General features: G+C 41.4%; 1 protein-coding gene across 1 annotated transcript; it reads right to left on the bottom strand.

Annotated features, from left to right (window-relative positions):
- Positions 1-7,039: 7,039 nt before the first annotated feature.
- Positions 7,040-19,245, bottom strand: LOC141271785 (uncharacterized). Its single transcript, XM_073681932.1, has 7 exons — positions 19,183-19,245; positions 13,885-14,022; positions 13,576-13,755; positions 13,370-13,493; positions 13,191-13,288; positions 12,902-12,992; positions 7,040-8,978 (listed from the first exon to the last, which is right to left on the bottom strand). Exons 2-7 carry the CDS (start codon positions 13,960-13,962, stop codon positions 7,558-7,560), a joined length of 1,992 nt encoding a protein of 663 aa, XP_073538033.1. The 5' UTR covers positions 13,963-14,022; positions 19,183-19,245; the 3' UTR covers positions 7,040-7,557.
- Between the last annotated feature and the right edge of the window lie 4,019 nt (positions 19,246-23,264).

Genomic DNA, 23,264 nt, shown 5'->3' with positions numbered 1-23,264 from the left:
GAGATCATGATCTAACTCTTCACTGAGTTTTTTCAATGCATCAGCTGATAATTCCTTTTTTAAAATCTCCTGTAATTCCTCAATTTCGTTTTCAAGACTATTCAATGTAGTTTGATTAAAGTCACATAGTAATTCCATAAAACCCTTTGCACATGAGTCTGCCAAGTCCTCCCATTTGGACTTAAAAACGTCATCTTCCAAAGGAAAGGACGGGAACACCTGCACCCACAATCCACGGGGAATTAATCCTCTCTGAATATACTTCTCGAGGAAGGCACGGTTCCACCATGTTTTGATCCTTTTATTTAAAAGGCTCTTAAGTCTCACCACCGTTTGTTGTAAACCCTTGTCACTGGTATCAATCATAAAGCCAGAGTCATCCTTGAACACTTCATTTAATTTAAGGAGCCACGCTTGATCACGGGCCCTAAAGTCCATATTACCCTTTGAATCTGCTGTGAAGGACACAGAAAGATAAACAATTAACCATATATTCATAAGGTACATAGTAGTAAACCACTCTACCCAAATTTGGGTCCCAACATATGAGAAAGTGGAGATATATGCCACTCCATACGATAAATATACATGCTACCACAAACCACAGGAGTTTTGTTGGCAATAGTAAAAAGGATAAAAAAATTAAGACAAACCTACACGTAATTAATTTATCATCACATAATCTCAGTTCAGCACAATGTGAAGTACTGAGTAGAGGTCTTTCTTTTGCACCAACTAACCCATTTCATCTGTTTACAGCTATGAAAGATCTTTATATCTTCTCCCGCAAATTGATTATGAAAAAACTACATAATCGTGGTACATTGGATTCTGGCCTGGATAGTGCAGCTGAGCGGGAGGCCCTCTCCATTTTGGAGGAATTATTACAAGAGCAGACTATTGAGAAACAAGGTATGTTTCCTCAGGATGTTATACCCAGATCAACGAGGTTTCCCCCCTTGTCCCTATGTCCAGCCTTTGAAATCTTCACTAAATTAGTCTTGGAGGATTTCAAGAAAATCTCTACACAACCAAGACATAGTAATCTTAGCTATAGACAAAGACAAGCCTTGAAGGAACTGCAGGCACTTGATGATGTAGTCTTCAAGGCTGTGGACAAGGGGGGAAATATCGTTATCTGGCCTATAAACAAATATGAGAAAGAGGCTCTCAGACAACTGAGAGATAGAAAGACTTATGAAAAACTAGCTTTCTCACCCCTTGCTTCTTTTTCGGCTCAGCTGCACTCCATACTCTGTGAAGCCTTTGATCAAGGGATTATCACAAAACAAATTTTTGAGGGATTAATGGTTAAATACCCAAAAATTCCAACTTTTTACCTCCTTCCAAAAGTCCACAAGGATCCCGTTGACCCGGGGATTTTTTTCTTGTGTGGCTGCTATTTAACAATGGGTAAGCGTGCAATATTATCATGATCTGAATTTTTTATTTTTGGAGCCCGTGTGCTGATAGAATCTGCTATACTAAATATACAATATGTTCCTTAGATTTCAGACTTTCTTCAGACTTTTTGTGTATACAACACACAGATAACTGTCGCACTAAGGGTCCAATATTGCGATACTTGCTTTTATCCATTGTTATTCTCACTCTTTATGACTGGTCTACTTACATATATGTATTTATGCAGCCCCACTTTGTATGCCGGGTTGTTCCTTTCTGTATGTCCTATGTCTATATATGTTTAATAAAATATTTGCCTTTTTACTATTGCCAACAAAACTCCTGTGGTTTGTGGTAGCATGTATATTTATCGTATGGAGTGGCATATATCTCCACTTTCTCATATGTTGGGACCCAAATTTGGGTAGAGTGGTTTACTACTATGTACCTTATGAATATATGGTTAATAACTTATCCAAGAATGCACAAAAGAACCCAGATGAACATCTAAAGAACAGGCCACATTTAAAGAAAATGTACACAAAAGTTCACAAGAAGAAAAATTGTGCACACAAATTGAAAACTACGGCACACTGAAAAAGAACATAAAAACCTTCATATTTCTTAAATAAATGTAGATGATCAGACATGTACATCAACGGAGCAGTTTACATTGATCTGTCTGCTGCAGGCAACAAGTGCAGCTCTACACTGCTTATATATTAAAAGCTCTGTTACAGAAGGTGGCGGTAGAGTTGAGCTCTGCTAAAATCCAGCTATACTAATGGAGATAGTGGAAGAAAAAAACGGCCTGGCCGCGTACTATACAGGGGTATAAGGCGAAATCTACACTCACATAAGGTTAGATAGCACAAAAAGAGTGTTTGTCAGGAGCACACAGGAGAGGGGAGGGTGGTGTCTGAAGCACTGAGGAGCAGGGTGATGATGGGAAATGTAGTTTTAGCAGTGTAAGAATAGGACCTATTTAGCTATGTGAAGCTGGGTGCACAGAGGGGCCGATAGACATGAAAAAAAAAACACAAGAGGTTCAAGACATAAACTTTATGTTGAGCTTAGTTTGTATATTAACAATAATCATGTATATACTGTGCTTTGTGAAAAATAATGCAATCGTGGAAATAATCCTTTAATCGACATTTAGTGTTCTAAACTGCTTTCCCTTCAATGACATGTGACTGTATTCTGACTATAACTGTTGTATTTTTTTTTTTACTTCAGATTATTTTTTTATTAACCATTTGCAATATATTCCAGATTTTCATAAACTTACAGAAACAAAACAAACACGTCACCCATCCCTTACACCCCCATCAGGAAAGTAGTCCAGAATGTTCTTGATGAATATACATAGTCCAGCTTCTCTGAGCATCAGCAATCAGGGGCCAGAAACTTGTACTTACTGACCCAGTAACCTCTATAATAATATAACGTAGAATATTTTGCAGAAGTCATAGGATATACCCGATTTTAACACAACATGTATACATGAACGTAATAGGGAAACTATATGACAAAGGAACTAATGTACATTTTCATACCAGTTCAAATATCCTTTCACATATATTGGATCGCATACCTTGAGTATTCAGGAACCCGATATCTTTTGAAATTTATGTAATGTATTGAGTTTTTTTTTTAATAAATATCCTTCTATAATCTGATTATTTCATTTATCCTCGGTGTCAACTCAATCAGTGGGAATCAATACCTTCTAGAATTCAATATTATAGGTGATCTCCCTATCTGAATTGGGTCACACTGCATTTCATCTTCTAAACGAACCAAGATGCAAATTTTAGCGTCTCCTTGTAAATGAATAATATATACCCTGTTTATACTTACAATAATTATTTTCCAAAAAAGTGCCTACATATATGGGAACTTCCATAACATGTGCATTTTCCTTATAACATGTTGGTCAGTTAGAATGAGAACAAATCCATAAGTTGTGAAGAAAGTTGGACGTCTTAGGGTATGTGCCCACGATGCAGATTTGAAGCAGAAATTTCCTGAGCATTTCTGCATCTCCTTAGCAGAAAAACCGCATGCGGATTTTACATGCGTTTTTGCATGCGTTTATGCATGCGATTTTTTCAAGCGTTTTTCCAAGCGATTTTGAGCATGACTTGGAAAAGAGCTTGAGAAGTTGATCACACAATATAAATCCATGCAACTGCCATGGATTCAAATTGTGTGACCAACTTCGAGGAAATTTCTACTATCAAATGCTGCATCTACACCGCGTGCGGAATTATTAGACAAATGCGTATTTTGATCACAAGATACTTTTTATACATGTTGTCCTATTCCAAGCTGCATAGGCTTGAGAGCCAACTACCAATTAAGTAAATCTGGTGATGTGCATCTCTGTAATGAGGAGGGGTGTTGTCTAATGACATCAACACCCTATATAAGGTGTGCTTAAATATTAGGCAACTTCCTTTCCTTTGGCAAAATGGGTCAGAAGAGAGATTTGATGGGGTCTGAAAAGTCCAAAATTGTGAGATGTCTTGCAGAGGGATGCAGCAGTCTTGAAATTTCCAAACTTTTGAAGCGTGATCACCGAACAATCAAGAGTTTCATGGCAAATAGCCAACAGGGTCGCAAGAAGCGTGTTGGCCAAAAAAGGCGCAAAATAACTGCCCATGAATTGAGGAAAATCAAGCGTGAAGCTGCCAAGATGCCATTCGCCACCAGTTTTGCCATATTTCAGAGCTGCAACGTTACTGGAGTATCAAAAAGCACAAGGTGTGCGATACTCAGGGACATGGCCAAGGTAAGGAAGGCTGAAAAACTACCACGTTTGAACAAGAAACATAAGATAAAACGTCAAGAATGGGACAAGAAATATCTTAAGACTAATTTTTCAAAGGTTTTATGGACTGATGAAATGAGAGTGACTCTTGATGGGCCAGATGGATGGGCCAGAGGCTGGATCTGTAAAGGGCAGAGAGCTCCACTCCGACTCAGAAGCCAGCAAGGTGGAGGTGGGGTACTGGTATGGGCTGGTATCATCAAAGATGAACTTGTGGGACCTTTTCGGGTTGAGGATGGAGTGAAGCTCAACTCCCAGACCTACTGCCGGTTTCTGGAAGACAACTTCTTCAAGTAATGGTACAGGAAGAAGTCGGTATCGTTCAAGAAAAACATGATTTTCATGCAGGACAATGCTCCATAACATGCATCCAACTACTCCACAGCATGGCTGGCCAGTAAAGGTCTAAAAGAAAAAAAAAAAATAATGACATGGCCCCCTTGTTCACCTGATCTGAACCCCACAGAGAACCTGTGGTCTATCATAAAATGTGAGATCTACAGGGAGGGAAAACAGTGCACCTCTCGGAACAGTGTCTGGGAGGCTGTGGTGGCTGCTGCACGCAATGTTGATTGAAAACAAATCAAGCAACTGACAGAATCTATGGATGGAAGGCTGTTGAGTGTCATCATAAAGAAAGGTGGCTATATTCATCACTAATTTTTTTTGTTTTTGCATGTCAGAAATGTTTATTTCTAAATTTTGTGCACTGATATTGGTTTACCTGGTGAAATTAAACAAGTGAGATGGGATTATATTTTGTTTTTATTAAGTTGCCTAATAATTCTGCACAGTAATAGTTACCTGCACAAACATATATCCTCCTAAGATAGCCAAATCGAAAAAAATCCCACTCCAACTTCCAAAAATATTAAGCTTGGATATTTATGAGTCTTTTGGGTTGATTGAGAACATAGTTGTTGATCAATAATAAAAATAATCCTCTAAAATACAACTTGCCTAATAATTCTGCACACAGTGTAAAGTAAAAAAAAAAAAAGAATTAAAAAGTAAAAAGAATATTCACCTCTCCGGCGACCCCCGGTCTCCTCCCGGCAGCGTCCTCTCTTCTCGGCGTCCCGCGGTGTACTGGCAGGACCTGCGGTGATGTCATTTAGTCAGCTGAGGGTCACGTGACCATCACCTGACCGCTGACGTCACCGGTCGCGTGACCATCAGCTGACTAAATGACGTCCTGCCAGTACACCGTGGGATGCCGAGGAGAGAGGACGCAGCCGGGAGGAGACCGGGGGCTGCCGGAGCGGTGACTATGAATATTTTTTTTTATTTTTAATTTATAAAATTCTTTTATAACTTGCAGGTACCATGGTACCCGGGTTGGAGGAGAGTCTCCTCTTCTCCAGACCCGAGTACCATCCGCGCATTGAACAGCATAACATCCGCATGTACACATGCGGATGTTATGCGGTTCAATGCAAGTCAATGGGCGCAATTTCGCCGCAAAATCGTGCCCAGATTGGTTGTGCTCCAGATTTTTCCGCAATGATAATCCGCAGCGGAAATTTCCGCAGTACAGTACAGACCAAAAGTTTGGACACACCTCATTTAAAGATTTTTCTGTATTTTCATGACTATGAAAATTGTACATTCACACTGAAGGCATCAAAACTATGGAATTAACACATGTGGAATTATATACTTAACAAAAAAGTGTGAAACAACTGAAAATATGTCTTATATTCTAGGTTCTTCAAAGTAGCCACCTTTTGCTTTGATGACTGCTTTGTACACTCTTGGCATTCTCTTGATGAGCTTCAAGAGGTAGTCACCGGAAATGGTTTTTACTTCACAGGTGTGCCCTGTCAGGTTTAATAAGTGGGATTTCTTGCCTTATAAATGGGGTTGGGTCCATCAGTTGTGTTGTGCAGTAGTCTGGTGGATACACAGCTGAATAGACTGTTAGAATGTGTATTATGGCAAGAAAAAAGCAGCTAAGTAAAGAAAAACGAGTGGCCATCATTACTTTAAGAAATGAAGGTCAGTCAGTCTGAGAAATTGGGAAAACTTTGAAAGTTTCCTCAAGTGCAGTTGCAAAAACCATCAAGCGCTACAAAGAAACTGGCTCACATGAGGACCGCCCCAGGAAAGGAAGACCAAGAGTCACCTCTGTTTCTGAGGATAAGTTTATCTGAGTCACCAGCCTCAGAAATCGCAGGTCAACAGCAGCTCAGATTAGAGACCAGGTCAATGTCACACAGAGTTCTAGCAGCAGACATCTCTTCAGCAGCTGTTAAGAGGAGACTTTGAGCAGCAGGCCTTCATGGTAAAATAGCTGCTAGGAAACCACTGCTAAGGACAGGCAACAAGCAGAAGAGACTTGTTTGGGCTAAAGAACACAAGGAATGGACATTAGACCAGTGGAAATCTGTGCTTTGGTCTGATGAGTGCAAATTTGAGATCTTTGGTTCCAACCACCGTGTCTTTGTGCGACGCAGAAAAGGTGAATGGATGAACTCTACATGCCTGGTTCCCACCGTGAAGCATGGAGGAGGAGGTGTGATGGTGTGGGGGTGCTTTGCTGGGAGAACAAGGGCCAACAAGTGCTAAGCATCTCTAGGAACTCCTTCAAGATTGTTGGAAGACCATTTCCGGTGACTACCTCTTGAAGCTCATCAAGAGAATGCCAAGAGTGTGCAAAGCAGTCATCATAGCAAAAGGTGGGTACTTTGAAAAACCTAGAATATAAGACTTATTTTCAGTTGTTTCACACTTTTTTTGTTAAGTATATAATTCCACATGTGTTAATTCATAGTTTTGATGCCTTCAGTGTGAATGTACAATTTTCAAAGTCATGAAAATACAGAAAAATATTTAAATGAGAAGGTGTGTCCAAACTTTTGGTCTGTACTGTATGTGCACAGCACATGCAGATTATCATTGGGATACAGCCCAGACCTCTTAACAAGCAATTTTAATCGGAAAATGCCACCAAGGAAACACATTAAATCCGCATCGTGGGCATTCAGCCTAACATTACCCATGTATAAGTTGTGATCGCCTCTGTACTTTGCATAGAGATAATTTCGTCTTCAATGCTAAGATAATGCGCCGTTCACCATCTGTATTAGGGCCTAGATCTTCCTCCCATTTGTGATTTGTGGGAAAAACAGATCAAACATTCTGGACATTAAATATTTTTACCTCTTGTCAATTTTCTGATGTCTAAAAAAAACGATGTGTCGATAAAACATTTCAGACATTCTTCACAAGATAACGGCTTCTCCCCTTCGTGACTTTTCTTATGGTTAATAACATGATTTCTGGTTAAAATATTTTCCTCATTCTGAACATGAAAATTACTTTGCTCCTGTGTGAATTATCTGATGTTTAACAAGACTTGATTTAACATTAAATTGTTTCCCACATTCTGAACATGAATACCGCTTTGCTCCTGTGTGAATTCTCTGATGTGTAATAAGGCCCCATTTCTGATTAAAACATTTTCCACATTCTGAACACAAAAATGGCTTCTCCCCTGTGTGAATTCTCTGATGTGTAATAAGATTCCATTTATTCTTAAAACATTTCCCACATTCTGAACATGAAAATGGCTTTATCCCTGTGTGAATTCTCTGATGTGTAAGAAGACACGATTTCTGCTTAAAACATTTTCCACATTCTGAACACGAATATGGCTTCTCGCCTGTATGAACTCTCTGATGCGAAACAAGACACGATTTCTGATTAAAATTTTTCCCACATTCTGAACACGAAAACGGCTTTGCACCTGTGTGGATTCGCTGATGTATAAAAAGATTTGATTTCTGTCTAAAATATTTCCCACATTCTTCACAAGAAAATGGTTTTATCCCTCTGTGACTTTTCTCATGTTTAATAAGATTTTCTTTCCGGTTAAAACATTTTCCACATTCGGAACATGAAAACGGCTTAACTCCGGTGTGAATTATTTGATGTGTAATAAGAGACGATTTAGCGGTAAAAAGTGTCCCACATTCGGAACAAGAAAACGGTTTTTCTCTTTTGTGAATACTCTGATGTTTAACAAGATATGTTTTCTCTCTAAAACATTTCCCACATTCTGAACATGAAAACGGTTTTTCACCTGTGTGGATTCTTTGATGTGTAAAAAGATTTGATTTCTGGCTAAAGCATTTCCCACATTCTTTACAAGAAAATGGCTTCTCCCCTGTGTGAATTTTCTTATGTTTAATAAGTTTTGATTTCTGGTTAAAACATTTTCCACATTCTAAACATGAAAATGGGTCCACTCCAGTGTGAATATTTTGATGTTTAACAAGAGATGACTTTGCTGTAAAAAGTGCCCCGCAATCTGAACATGAAAATGGCTTTGCTCCTGTGTGAATCTGCTGATGTCTAACAAGATCAGATTTCTCTCTAAAACATTTCCCACATTTTGAACATGAAAATGGCTTTGATCCTGTGTGAATCCTCTGATGTCTAATAAGATATGATTTCTCTTTAAAACATTTTCCACATTCTGAACATAAATATGGCTTCTCCCCTATGTGACCCCTTTGATTTATGACACCTTTTCTGTTAAATTTATTTTTCTTAACATTCTGTGATGAATCAGAAGATAAGACCTGTTCCAAAGTATCAGAAGATACATCTTTGCTGTGAAGGGCTATATTTGGAATTATGACATGTTCTTCACATGTATCTTGTGTGATACCACAATCATCTACTTTACAATCCAAAGATGTCCGATGTCGCCTTGAGCTCTTGGGACAGTCATCTGCCAAGAATAAAACAGACTTTATTATTTTTAAATAATATCAACTAAAATTTATATTGAGATTTTATGACATTTTATATTTAAAAATGTCCAAAACAAAGGGCAGTGCTATCACTTGACGCCGCTAAGGCTTTTGATAGTGTCGAATAGGAGTATTTATGGGCTGTTTTGAGAAAGATGGGGTTTGGTACTGGATTTCAGGCCTGGCTGCGGCTTCTGTATAACAATCCGGTATCTCGGATTCGAATTAATGGTAATCTTTCTGGAAGCATTGAAATGGGCAGAGGCACGAGTCAGGGCAGCCCGTTGTCTCCCTTACTGTTCGCCCTGGCTATGGAGCCGTTGGCTGTTAAGATTCGCTCCAGCAGCGAAATACAGGGGTTCCGCTATAAAACACTGGAGGAGCGGGTGGCCCTATATGCCGACGACCTTCTGTTGTTTTTGGGCGACAGGGAGCAATTTCTGACGACGGCTACGAATTTAATAAGGGAGTTTGGAGATCATTCTGGCCTACGGATTAATTGGGATAATCAGTTCTTATGCCAGTGGATGGTTTGTCTCTGAATACTAGGGCAGGGAATACTTGCTTGAAGATTGTGCGAGAATTTAAATATCTTGAAGTTAGAGTGACCACATCTATCGGAGATTACATTTCTTTAAACTTACTTGAACTGCTTACCAGATTTCAACAAAAGGCCAATACTTGGAGCAAACTCCCCCTATCAGTAGTAGGTCAAACTAACTTAATTTAAATGGTGTTAATGCCCCAATTATTATATATCCTTCATAATTCACCGGTCTGGATCCCCATGAGAATATTTTATAAATTTCAAGCACTATTTCGGGAATTGATTTGGAAAAAAGGGTGGCCAGAATCAGCTTGGATACACTTCAAAGGCCCAAAGATCAGGGGGGACTAGCCGCACCTAATCCATGGATATATTTTCTAGCCTCTCAGACTCAACAACTCTGGCTAATTCAGGGGAACCTAGATAAACTGATACGTCTACTCACACACAATTTGCCAATTACCTCCTTTCTAGAAACGGGAATCTCGGGGTGGGATGCTAAGCGGCATCTTCCGACCCTAGCACTTATGGGGAAAACGTGGCAGAAAATCAAACTGTTGTTGGGAATAGAGGGTTTTACCCCATTGTGGCATAATGCGGGCCTTCCAGAGATCCATAAATTGAAAGGATCCGGAATATGGGAAAAATTGGGAATAACAAATGTGGCGCAAATATTAGAGGGGGAAATATTTAAATCGTTCGTTGAAAGAAGAATACTGTATTCCACAAACTAGTTTTTACTTTTATCTCCAAATAAGGCATGCATGGTTTGTACAGCTGCGACATATGCAGAGTAAAATCCAACATCATCTACTGTTTAACACATTATTATGCCATAGAAGTGGGAAGGGATTGATTTCCAGAATCTACAGTATATTTATGCAGCAATTTCAGTGGGACAGACCCTTAAATCTTAAGGAGAGGTGGGAGCGTGACATTGTTACTATATCCTCGGAAGAATGGCAAGATGTGGTGGGGAGCGTTCTGATACTATCTACATGTGAGGCACATAGACTCTCACAGTTGTACTTATTGCATAGGGTATATAGAACTCCCAAATTTCTACAGCGCATTGGGGTAAGGAATGACAGTGAGTGTCCAAAATGTGGAAAGGAAGATGCAAATCTTATGCATATGATGTGGATGTGTAGGAGGGTCGCGGTATTCTGGAATGAGTGTGTGCAGTACATTAATAATGTGTTTGAGTGTAATCTACCCTTATATCCTAAAGTGTGTGTGTTGGGCCATGTAGAAATAATAGGATGTGAAGAGGATGAAATAATAGCCGTTAAGAGAACTCTATACCAGGTCAGAAAGCTTATAGCTGCACATTGGCTGGATCCCTCCCCTCTCAGGTTCCAGGAATTATTGGATAGAATGCGTCTTTTATTAAGATTAGAAGAGGGAGTGTACAAAAAGCGGAAGGCTATACGGAAATTTGATAAAATCTGGAGTAGATGGAGCGCGTTTCATGGTTATCATGTTATGTCCATTTTAAATATCAATTGAGTCGGAAATGTTGTGGTCTCTCAGGTTCTACTTAACTAATCAATGACTATCAGATATTATGCTCTGTATCCATGGATCAAATTATCAATGCTTTAACAGTTAGATAAGCTATATGATAATGTGCGGTCTGTAATTAAATTTGTCTTTGCCATATGGTTTTTGGGGGTGTAATGGGAGGGGGGAGGGGGAACGGGTGGGTTTTGAAGGGCACTGCCAGTTGGGTGATGCCTCAATGTTGTTTATGTGTAATGTTAAAAAAGTCTTTTAATAAAAAGTATCTGATTTAAAAAAAAATGTCCAAACAAAATATAAGGTATGCAGAAAAATTAGCTTTTTAACTAAACCAGTGATGCAAAATAAATCCAAATCTAACAACAGACCTTAACACAAGCATCAAAAGATGATGCTAGGCCTCACCCTATTCTATTGCTTTTTAATTTTTATGAAGTCAACATCTTCCTAGGTCCATGTTTTAGTGTGTATTTAATTTTTAATATGTGTATTTTTTATTGTTTTATTTTGAATGGGGCAAAAAGGGGGGTGATTTGAACTTTTATATTTTACATTTTTGTTTTAATTTTTAAAAACATTTTTTCTATATTTTTTTACTTTTTTCAATAGTCTCCTTAGGAGACTTGAAGTCGTGATCTTCTGACCGCATGGCAGAAATGCAGTACTGCTATGTGCTGTACAAATCATGATGTCCTATGAACGCCGGCCACTGGCCGGCGTTCATAGGAGATCTGCAATGACAAGCACGGGGGTCTTCTCTAGATCTCCAGCTGTCATGCCAACCCATCAGCACTCTACGATCATGTGACAATGGCACCGATGGGCGGGGTTTGTGATGCGCTTCCATTGTGATCATGTTAAATGCCGCTGTCAGAGTTTGACAGCGGCTTTTAACAAGTTAACAGCTGCAACTCCACCCGCGGCAGTTAGGGGCACATGACAGCTGATCAGATCAGCTGTCATGTGCTGGAAAAGATGCAGGCTCAGCGCCAGAGTCTGCATAAAAGAGATGGACATGACCTATGACGTACCTATACGTAATAGATCGTGAAGAGGTTAAACATTACAATTTACCGAAACCATTTGTTCCGAGAATCTTGTAATGTTAAGGAGTCGTAAGAAAAATAGTGATAGAAGATTTGTATAAGACCATTCGCCCTTTGTATAAACGGTTCAGTGAACATGTTCGGTCATTAAAAATAGGAAAAGGATCACCTAGGTTAATTAACCATATGAGGAATAGTCATAATAGTGATCCCAGTTGTATGCGATTTTTAGGTTTATATCATGAACCAGTACTGCTGACAGGTAGAGATCGACATAATTCTTTACTCAAGAAAGAGATTTACTTTATCCAGAAAACAGAATTTCTGGGTCCACTAGGGCCCAGTGAACCAATTGATTTGAGTCCATTTCTACACGGATTATAACCATGTGAATTTTTGCTTTGTATTTTTAATTATGCTATTGTTTCAACCTCTTCTCTTGTCCACTCCACACTTTTGCATCCAGCTTCAAGTACATCCTGTGACAATTAAAATCATCCGGTCTCCAGCTTCCCATACTTAAATAATCTACAAACCCCCAAGACCAGAATATGCATATTCAGATCTGCTTTTTTTGTGCAGGGCTACTCACAAAACTTACCATTTGGAGACCTGCTCTTAATAGTTTTTGGTAGACCTGGTGCTAATGCACCAAGCTGTCAAGCAGTCATGAGCCACACGTAGCTCCTGAGCCACAGGTTGGGGACCCCTGTGTTAGTGGGATCTGTCATCCAACTTCTCAGAAGGACAATCTGCGGCTCCTGTGTACTTAGTGGTTACTACTCACCTGGGCGGTTATCTGTAGAAATCTTCTCTTTAGACTGCTCATCACCCCTCACATATGTCTCTGTAGTATTACTATGGGTCGGATCTTCACCCTGAAACAAACAGTGTAAAAGTTACAGACAGATGGAGAAGTCACATCTATGATCAGCTCTAATCCTGCCATCTCCACCATTCTCATTACACAAGTATAAAACATATAATACTGGTGGATAAAACAAGACTGAGCACAAGACCTTCACAGCTGTCTACACATCATAGGGGAGATCTCATGACACCTTCTCTCCATCTACCTGATGATCATGAGGAACATTGGGATTTTCTTGTTTACAGTCCTGTCGAAGAAGATAACGGGGACATCTCTCTGGTGTTGTCCTCTTACAAGATAGAACTGGGGGAAAGATACAGGAACTGAATTCATTCTTTACATACAGGTAATTATTGGCTTTGTGCATTTAGTCGTGTCTATTACCTGGTGATGTGAGGGGCTGGGGAACCTCCATCATGACGTCCTTGTACAGATATTTGTGTCTTTCAAAATACTCCCACTCCTCCATGGAGAAATAGACGGCGACATCCTGACACCTTAAAGGAACCTGACACATACAATGATACCGTCATCCCCCGATCCCTTCATAGCGTTACTTTATAATGTCCCAGCATTCCCAGCAGTGTCACCTCTCCAGTCAGCAGCTCAATCATTTTGTAGGCGAGTTCTAGGATCTTCTGGTCATTGATGTCCTCATATATCAAGGAGTGAGGTGGAGACCCCATGATTGGGCTCAATGGTCTTCCCCATCCCTCAGACACAGGGGCCTGACAGCGCTCACTAGAGGTCTTCTTCACTACTGTGTAATCCTGGTTATGGAGAGACCCATTAATAAATCTCACTACAGACATCTCCAGAGACCTCACCTCTTCAGTTCTGTCCATCTGTTATTCCCATAGATAAGAATGATGTAATGTGGCGTCATCAGAATCTCTCACCTCTCCAGTAAGCCGGAAGAGGATCTCTAGGGTGAAGTGTAATATCCTCTCCGTCATTTTGTCCCTGTCCTTATCCATCCTTGACAGGAAAATTATATATATATATATATAATTATTAGTATTGTATGTTAGAGAAACCTAAATTGAAATAAAACGAGCCAGTGTAAAAACATACAAAATACCACATAAAACTTATCACCACTAAAGATGTGATGCCAGTATAAAGCAATAATGTGGTTGAAAACTTCGTACATCTAGAGGTCATACAGTGAATACCTATGTCTTATCAGTTGGGATCACAAGAGTTATCAAGAGATCAAATAAAATCCAATTCAATTGAAATATTGGCCTGGTCAAAAAGGTGAAATCTGGCTGAAACAGAAAGGGGTTAATTGTTGTCTGAAAAATGTTCGGCCATGCTGAATGCTCTGATGAGGCAAATGCTTTGTATAGGTACTGTGGTGCATGGGGCTTGTGGCCCTCTGCTCTGCAACACATTTCAGCTGTGGATTAGGATGCACATTCAGCAGACAATATTGGTGGAATCATTAGGACTGTGACCTGGGTCCCACCAGGGCATTTTCCACTCTCTTGGTTGGCTGGTTTGAGCCTCCAGACAGACATCTCTGGAGCTCTGCAAATGGTGCCCATAAACTATTCCAGCAAAATCCAAAACTCCAAAAACCAATCCTTCTCTTCCGAGCTCTGTAGTGTGCTGAGATAGTAGTTTTGGACCACAAATGGGTTATGGGAGATACTGTGTAACAAATTTTGGGGTCCATTTTCTCCTATTATCCCTTGTGAAAATGAAAAATTTGGGACTACAGCAACATTTCACTAGAGAAAGTTTAATTTTTTTTAATTTTCTCTACCCATTGTTATAAACTCATGGAGCAGTGTAGTTTCCAAGTGCGAAAATCCATTCCAGCCAAATTCACACACCAAAACTCAAGTAGCGCTCCTTCCCTTGCGACACCTGCTGTATGCCCAAATAGTAGTTTTTAACCACGTTTAGAGCATTGCTACGTTTGGGAGAAATTGCTCAACAAATGATGGCATCCATTTTTACCATATTGCCTTGTCAAAATGAAAAACTTGGGGCAAAGTCAATATTTTAATGGGAAAAAAATAGGTTTTGGAAATTCCTTTGAAAATATAAAAAATTGCTGCTTAACCCTTTAACCCCAAAGGTGGTTTGCACATTAATGACCAGGTCAATTTTTACAATTCTGACCACTTTATGAGGTAATGACTCTGGAATGCTTCAACGGATCCCACTAATTCAAAGATTCTTTTTTCGTGACATATTGTACTTCATGATAGTGGTTTATTTGCGAAAAAAATCTGATATTTGGCAAAAAATGGATGCCCTTAAATCAGAGAGATATGTCACACAAAATAGTTAACAAATAACATTTCCCACATGTCTACTTTACATCAGCACAATTTTGGAACCAAATTTTTTTTTGTTAGCAAGTTATAAGGGTTAAATTTGACCATTTTTTTTAGGGACCACATCACATTTGAAGTGACTTTGAGGGGCCTTTATGACAGAAAATACCCCAAAGTGACACCATTCTAAAAACTGAACCCCTCAAGGTGCTCAAAACCACATTCAAGAAGTTTATTAACCCTTCACTTGCTTCACAGGAATTTTTGGAATGTGGAAGAAAAAAATGAACATTTATTTTTTTTTCACAAAAATGTTACTTAAGACCTTCATTTTTTTTTTCCACAACAGTAACAGAAAAAAATGGACCTCAAAATTTGTTGTGCAATTTCTCCTGAGCACACCAATACCCCATATGTGGGTGAAAACCACTGTTTGGGCGCACGGCAGGGTTCGGAAGGGAAGGAGCGCCATTTGACTTTTTGAATGTAAATTTGCTTGAATAATTAGCAGATGCCATGTTGCGTTTGGAGAGCCCCTGATGTGCTTAAACAGTGTAAAACCCCCCAAAAGTGACACCACTTTGGAAACTAGACCCCTCAAGGAACTGCTCTAGATGAGTGGTGAGCACCCTGAATCCCCAGGTGCTTCACAGAAGTTTATAACGTAGAGCCGTGAAAATAAAAGAATCAAACTTTTTCCACAAAAATGATCTTTTAGTCCCAAATTTTTTATTTTCACAAGGGTAAGAGGAGAAAATGGACCCCAAATATTGTTGTGCAATTTCTCCTGAGTACGCTGATACCACATACGTGGGGAAAATGCACTGTTTGGGCACTTGGCAGGGTTCAGAAGGGAAGGAGCACTGTGTGACTTTTTGAACGCAAAATGGGCTGGAATCGAGAGCGGATGCCATATCACATTTGGAGAGCCCCTGAGGTGCCTAAACAGTGGAAAACCCCACAAGTGACTCCATTTTGGAAACTAGACCCCTCAAGGATTTTATCAAGGGGTATAGTGAATATTTTGAACCCAGAGGTACGACACAGAATTTGATAACATTAGGTCATCATACTGAATAAGTTGTCATTAGTCTTGAGAGCAAGTGCTTGCTACTTGAGTTTGCATCGGGTACTCGGGTATGCACTATGCATCACGGATGCTCGAGTCCCCACCCCCGCATGTTTCAGTTATTTGACACCCAAAAAAAACATGCGGGGATCGCTCGAGCATGACAAGCAATCTCCGCAAGTTTTTTTTGGCTGTATAACAGCCGTGAAACATATGGGGCGGAGACTCGAGCATGTCACTCGAGCACCCACGATACTCGGTGCATAACCGAGCACCTGATGCAAACTCAAGTAGCGAGCAGTTGCACTCAACACTAGCCATCATATCGTCATAATTTTTTTATTTTTCTTTACTTTTGAAAAAATTCCAACCCCTACCCTAGCACAACCCTACCCTAGCACAACCCTAACCCTAGCACAATCCTAACCCTAGAACAAACCTAACCCTAACACAACCCTAACCTAACCCAACCCTAGCCCAACCCTAACTTAACCCTAACTTAACCCTAGCCCAACCCTAACCTAACCCAACCATAACCTAACCCAAGCACAACCCTAACCCTAGCACAACCCCAGCTCAACCCTAACCTAACCCTAGCCCAACCCTAACCTAACCCTAGCACAACCCTAATCCAACCCTAGCACAACCCTAATCCAACCCTAGCCCAACCCTAATCCAACCCTAGCCCAACCCTAACCTAATCCTAGCCCAAGCCTAACCCTAGCACAACCCTAACCCTAGCACAACCCTAACCCTAGAGTTCATTTTTCACGCCGTTCCTCGTGCGGTATAAGTGATTAGACGACTTTATTCTTTGGGTTGGTGCGATTACAGCAATACCAGATTCATATCGGGTTTTTATGAATGACAGCAGCAAAGACTAGTTTTTGCATCGCCATATTTTGGGAGCTATAGTTTTTCCATAGTTTGGCCGACAGAGTCATGTGACGGCTTGTTTTCTGCGGGACAAGTTGACGTTCTTATTGGTACCATTTTCGGGCACATGACATTTTTGGATCGCTTTCTATTCCGATTTTGGGGAGGCAGAATAAACAAAAAACAAATTCGGGAATTTTTTTTGGGTTTTATGCCATTCTGCGTGTGGTAAAATTGATAAGGTAGCTTTATTCTTCGGGTCAGTACGTTTACATCGATACTATATTTATATATTTTTTTATGTTTTGGTGCTTTTACACAATAAAAACTATTTTATAGAAAAAAAAATTTTTTTGTATTGCTTTATTCTGAGAGCTATAACTTTTTTATTTTTCGGCTGATGGAGCTGTATGGCAGCTTGTTTTTTGCGGGACAAGACGTTTTTAGCAGTACCATTTTTATTTACATTTGTCTTTTTGATCGCGTTTTATTCCATTTTTTGTTTGGCAGTATGATGATAAAGCATTGTTTTTTGCTTTGTTTTTTTACTGTGTTCACTAAAGGAGTTGTTAACTAGTGGGACAGTTTTATAGGTCAGGTCATTCCGGATGCGGCAATACCAAATATGTATACTTTTATTTTTTTTTTCCATAATATTTATTTATGGGCAGGGCTGTGGAGTCGGTAAGCCAAACCTCCAACTCCGACTCCTCAATTTCCATGACACCGACTCCCAACTCGACTCCCTCATACATGGTTCATGTTTAAGTGATAAATTTACTGTAGCACAGATTCATCTCAGCTAAAATTCTAGCTCCTAAGATCAGGAATAGGACAGACATTTATAGGACATTTCATAACTTTCCCAAATTCTTATGAAAAATATATTCCCCACAATCTGCATTGAACTACTGTACCCAATTTATTATATATTTTAGGAGTTGGAGTCGATTTTATACCAACTCCACAGCCCTGTTTATGGGTACAGTATATTTTTATTTTTGGGGATTATTTATTTTTTCACTTTGTGATACTTTTTCTTACTTTTACACTTTATCCCAGTATGGGACTTTCACTTTTTGCAGTCTGATCGCCTGTATAGCATAGAGATGCAGCAGCATCTCTGCGCTATGGAGGCTGTCAGCGCTGTAACTTCCTACTGTCTGGTGACCCGGATGTGATCAGCTGACACCCGGCGGCGATCGGTTGTGTGCGGGTGCAATTGTCAGGTTGTATTATTATGTATCTGGCCCAATAGGCCCAGGGCACAGATACGTATTAATACGCCCCACGTCAGAAAGGAGTTAATGACCAGGCCAAATTTTACAATTCTGATCACTGTGACTTTATGAGGTAATAATGCTGAAATGCTTCAACGGATCCCCCTGATTCTGAGATTGTTTTTTTGAGACATATTGTGAATTTTAAATCTGACTTTCTTTAATTAATGTGATTGCTGTTATTCGGCGCTATACCCTTATTTCTCAGTGCCGCTGAGGAATAAGTACCCTTAACTACCACCGTTCAAAGTCGTATTGGCAGTCGTTAAGGGGTTATCTTTTAACTCTTCTAAGATCCCAAAAAGTAAAATAAAAATAAAAAAAAGAACTATTATGTGCGGAATGACTGTATGTTACCTGGGCACAAACATTCAAGGCTTGAATATTGCTAATTTTTTCAAATTTTTAGCAAACTACAAATATTTTTTTTACAAAATTTATTGTGAAATACACACAGATTATTTTACTAAATAACATTAATCACAATAAGTGGCCAGAAGTGTCCCGAATGACACCGAACGGAAGCGACTATTCCTATCAAATGTCAGGTTAGAAACTCCAGGTTGTGAGATCCCAGAATGCAAAGCGCAATCCCACAATCCTCCACTGCAGCAACCACTGGTAAAGGGCGAGATAGAAAATACACAATAATATGTGAGAATAACGGGGACCTCCACATACCTCTACCTGCAGAGCCGCCACCACATATATGGCTGTTCTGTGCTTACAGGACCTGTGATGAGGTCACAGGAGGGGAGGAGTCAGGGGTCACATGATCAGGGGCCTCAGTGGATGCAGGACTCTGCTGTGCTGGTTGTCATGGTGCTGGATGAGGGGAAGGTTATGTGTGGGGTCAGGAGGGGTTTACAGTGTGGATGTAGCAGAGCCATGTGTGTACGAGGTGTACGGAGCAGAGCCGTGTGTGTACGAGGTGTACGGAGCAGAGCCGTGTGTGTACGAGGTGTACGGAGCAGAGCCGCGTGTGTACGAGGTGTATGGAGCGGAGCCGTGTGTGTACGAGGCGTACGGGGCGGAGCCGCGCGTGTACGAGGGGTACGGAGCGGAGCCGCGCGTGTACGAGGCGTACGGAGGGGAGCCGCGTGTGTGTACGAAGTGTACGGAGCCGCGTGTGTACGAGGTGTATGGAGCAGAGCCGCGTGTGTGTAATGAGCGGAGCCGCGCGTGTACGAGGCGTACGAAGCGGGGCCGCGCGTATACAAGGCGTACGGAGCGGGGCCGCGCGTGTACGAGGCGTACGGAGCGGGGCCGCGCGTGTACGAGGCGTACGGAGCGGGGCCGCGCGTGTACGAGGCGTACGGAGCGGGGCCGCGCGTGTACGAGGCGTACGGAGCGGGGCCGCGCGTGTACGATGCGTACGGGGTGGGGTCGCGCGTGTACGAGGCGTACGGGGCGGAGCCGCGTGTGTACGAGGCGTACGGAGCGGAGCCGCGCGTGTACAAGGTGTGTGTACCTATATGAAAAACCGACAGACTGGAACAGACTTTTACATTTTACTAGTAACCACCCTTTACCAATGTAACTTATCTGTCATGAACAACCGTCTACCATCCATTAACCGTATCCCATTTATCCATACTTACCATCCTTTTGCATACTGTATATCCTACATAAGACTATTCTGAGAAATTGTAACATTCTACATACCGCTTATCCCCATATCCCGGAATTTCAGCAACCTTTCCTTCCTTGTTTCAACCGAGCACCTAATCTGAGAGATGCCCTTGTTCGAGCCGATGTTGGTCCCACCAACACGGGGTCTAGACAGCGGTTCCTTCAAACCCCAAAAAATGGTTCTTTTCCATGTCTGCAATGTCACCAATGCAACAATGTTCTCCGTGGCAACATCATTTACCATCCACATACAGGTAAACAATACCCGGCTAAAGGGTTCTTCACGTGTAACACAAATTTTGTGGTATACCTGATCAAGTACCCTTGCAGCTTGGGTTATGTCGGTGAAACGACACAACCGATCAAGGATAGGATATCCAAGCACAAATCCACAATCAGGTGTAAAAACTTACTACCTTTACCACAACATTTCATCACTATGGGACATAGTGTGTCACAGCTTAAATCTCAGGTCATCGAGCGAGTGCTCCCTCCCATACGTGATTGCAACCGCATGGGTCTATTGAAGAAGAGGGAAGCATTTTGGATGCACGAACGGCAAATCCTTATTCCTAAGGGGTGAAATAGAGATTATGACCTGCTGTCATTCATTTAATAGGTCTCAGGACTTAAATCTCTTGTATTTGTATTTTCATAACAGTGTTTTGCATTGATCTCTTTTTTTTGTATATACAAGTCTTCCACAGTTATGTTAATAACAATCTCTTCCGTTGCCTTTCAGAAATGATTTCTCTTCATACTCCTCTCTCTGGGCACCAACAGCCTCTATCCAAGAATAAATGCACCATCATCCTATATTTCTCTTCATATTCACTCCAGTCTCTGATGTGTCATAGCTAGTGATGAGCGAGCACTAAAATGCTCGGGTACTCGTTCGAGTCGAGCAAATTGGAATGCTCGAGTGCTCGGACCAAGTAACGAGCCCAATGTAAGTCTATGGGAAACTCGAGCATTTTTACAGCGGCTCCCCCCAGCGGTCTGCAGAGGGTCTAAAAGTTGCACAAATCAATAAATAACCAAAAACAAAAATACTCCTCCATACATTGGGCTATGTTCACCCGTAGCGTATTTGATGCGTTTTGGCACTTTTGCATTGCTTTCAACCAAGACAAATGCATTCACTCATTCACTGGGAAAGGTAATTTTAATATTTTACAACCTTATCTGGCCATGTGGTGTGTGACACATCATCAGACACATCCTGTTTCATTTATGATGGAGGGACTCTGAAAGTCACAAAGACTATTTTTATAGGGCCATCAGGCGGCGCTTACTATTCTTAAATTGCCAGCAGTCGGTTATGCTTTGTTGTTCCCATTATTAACGAATGGGTCTCCTATAATGTTATTGCGTATGCAGGGACTACAACGGCTGCCAAAAATTTGGAGGAACTCCAATGCCCCTTGCAAGAGACGTAGAGGTCGGAGGGCCTCCTGAAACAATGTTCCCATTATTAGCAAGTGTGTCTCCCATACTGTTTGCCTATGCAGTGAAGCAATGGCTGCAAAAAGTTTGGAGGAACTCCAATGCCCCTTGCAAGAGAAGTAGAGGTTCGAGGGCCTCCTGCAAAAAATGCTCCCATTATTAGGAAGTGTGTCTCCCATATTGTTTGTCTATGCAGTGAAGCAATGGCTGCCAAAAATTTGGAGAAACTCCAATGCCCCTTGCAAGAGACGTAAAGGTCAGAGGGCCTACTGCAAAAAATGCTCCCATTATTAGGAAGTGTGTCTCCCATACTGTTTGCCTATGCAGTGAAGCAACAGCTGACAAAAATTTGGAGGAACTCCAATGCCCCTTGCAAGAGACGTAGAGGTCGGAGAGCTGCCTTCAAAAAATGCTCCCATTATTAGGAAGTGTGTCTCCCATACAATTTGCCTATGCAGTGAAGCAATGGCTGCAAAAAATTTGGAGGAACTCCAATGCCCCTTGCAAGAGACATAGAGGTCAGAGGGTCTCCTGCAAAAAATACTCCCATTATTAGGAAGTGTGTCTCCCATAGTGTTTGCCTATGCAGTGAAGCAACGACTGCCAAAAATTTGGAGAAACTCCAATGCCCCTTGCAAGAGACGTAGAGGTCAGAGGGCCTCCTGCAAAAAATGCTCCCATCATTAGGAAGTGTGTCTCTCATACTGTTTGCCTATGCAGTGAAGCAAAGGCTGCCAAAAATTTGGAGGAACTCCAATGCCCCTTGCGAGAGACGTAGAGGTCGGAGGGCCTCCTGCAAAAAATGCTCCCATTATTAGGAAGTGTGTCTCCCATACTGTTTGCCTATGCAGTGAAGCAACGGCTGCCAAAAATTTGGAGGAACTCCAATGCCCCTTGCAAGAGACGTAGAGGTCGGAGGGCCTCCTGCAAAAAAACGTACGAGGACCACTTGAAACACCTGGCAGAGGTATTTGAGTCACTGTCCCAGTACGGGATGAAGTTAAAACCCTCAAAGTGCCACCTGCTCAAGAGGAAGGTACAGTACCTGGGACAAATTGTCAGTCCGGAAGGCGTAGCACCAGACCCGGAGAAAGTCACAGCCATCCAGAAGTGGCCGGAGCCAAAGAACCTCAAGGAGGTGCGTCAGTTCTTGGGACTAGTAGGATACTACCGGAGGTTCGTAAAGGACTACACTAAGAAGGCAGCTCCTCTGCAAGACCTCCTGGTAGGGCAGTCCCCCAAAGGCAAAAAACCCCCATTCCACTGGGGTAAAGAACAGGCTGAATCATTTCAAGAAATGAAGGGGATCCTGACAGGTGATGAGATCTTAGCCTACCCTGACTACAGCCAACCGTTCCTGCTGTATACAGATGCCAGCAACGAAGGTCTGGGAGCTGTCTTGAGTCAGAAGCAGAATGGGCAAGAGAAAGTCATCGCGTACGCCAGCAGGAAGCTCCGCCCGACTGAGAGGAACCCAGAGAACTATAGCAGCTTCAAGTTGGAGTTCCTGGCCTTAGTCTGGGCCATCACAGAAAGGTTCAAGCACTATCTGGTTTCCAGCAAGTTCACTGCCTTTACTGATAACAACCCCTTGACCCATCTTGAAACAGCTAAGTTGGGGGCTCTGGAACAGCGATGGATGGCTCGGCTGTCAAACTACCAATTTACAATCAAATACCGGGCGG

The sequence above is a fragment of the Phyllobates terribilis genome, unplaced genomic scaffold, assembly GCF_046119375.1.
Source record: "Phyllobates terribilis strain yellow unplaced genomic scaffold, ASM4611937v1 Scaffold_5__5_contigs__length_657084704, whole genome shotgun sequence".
NCBI lineage: Eukaryota > Metazoa > Chordata > Amphibia > Anura > Dendrobatidae > Phyllobates > Phyllobates terribilis.
The sequence above is the reverse complement of the archived record's forward strand: the minus strand, read 5'-3'. Positions and strand labels throughout refer to the sequence as shown.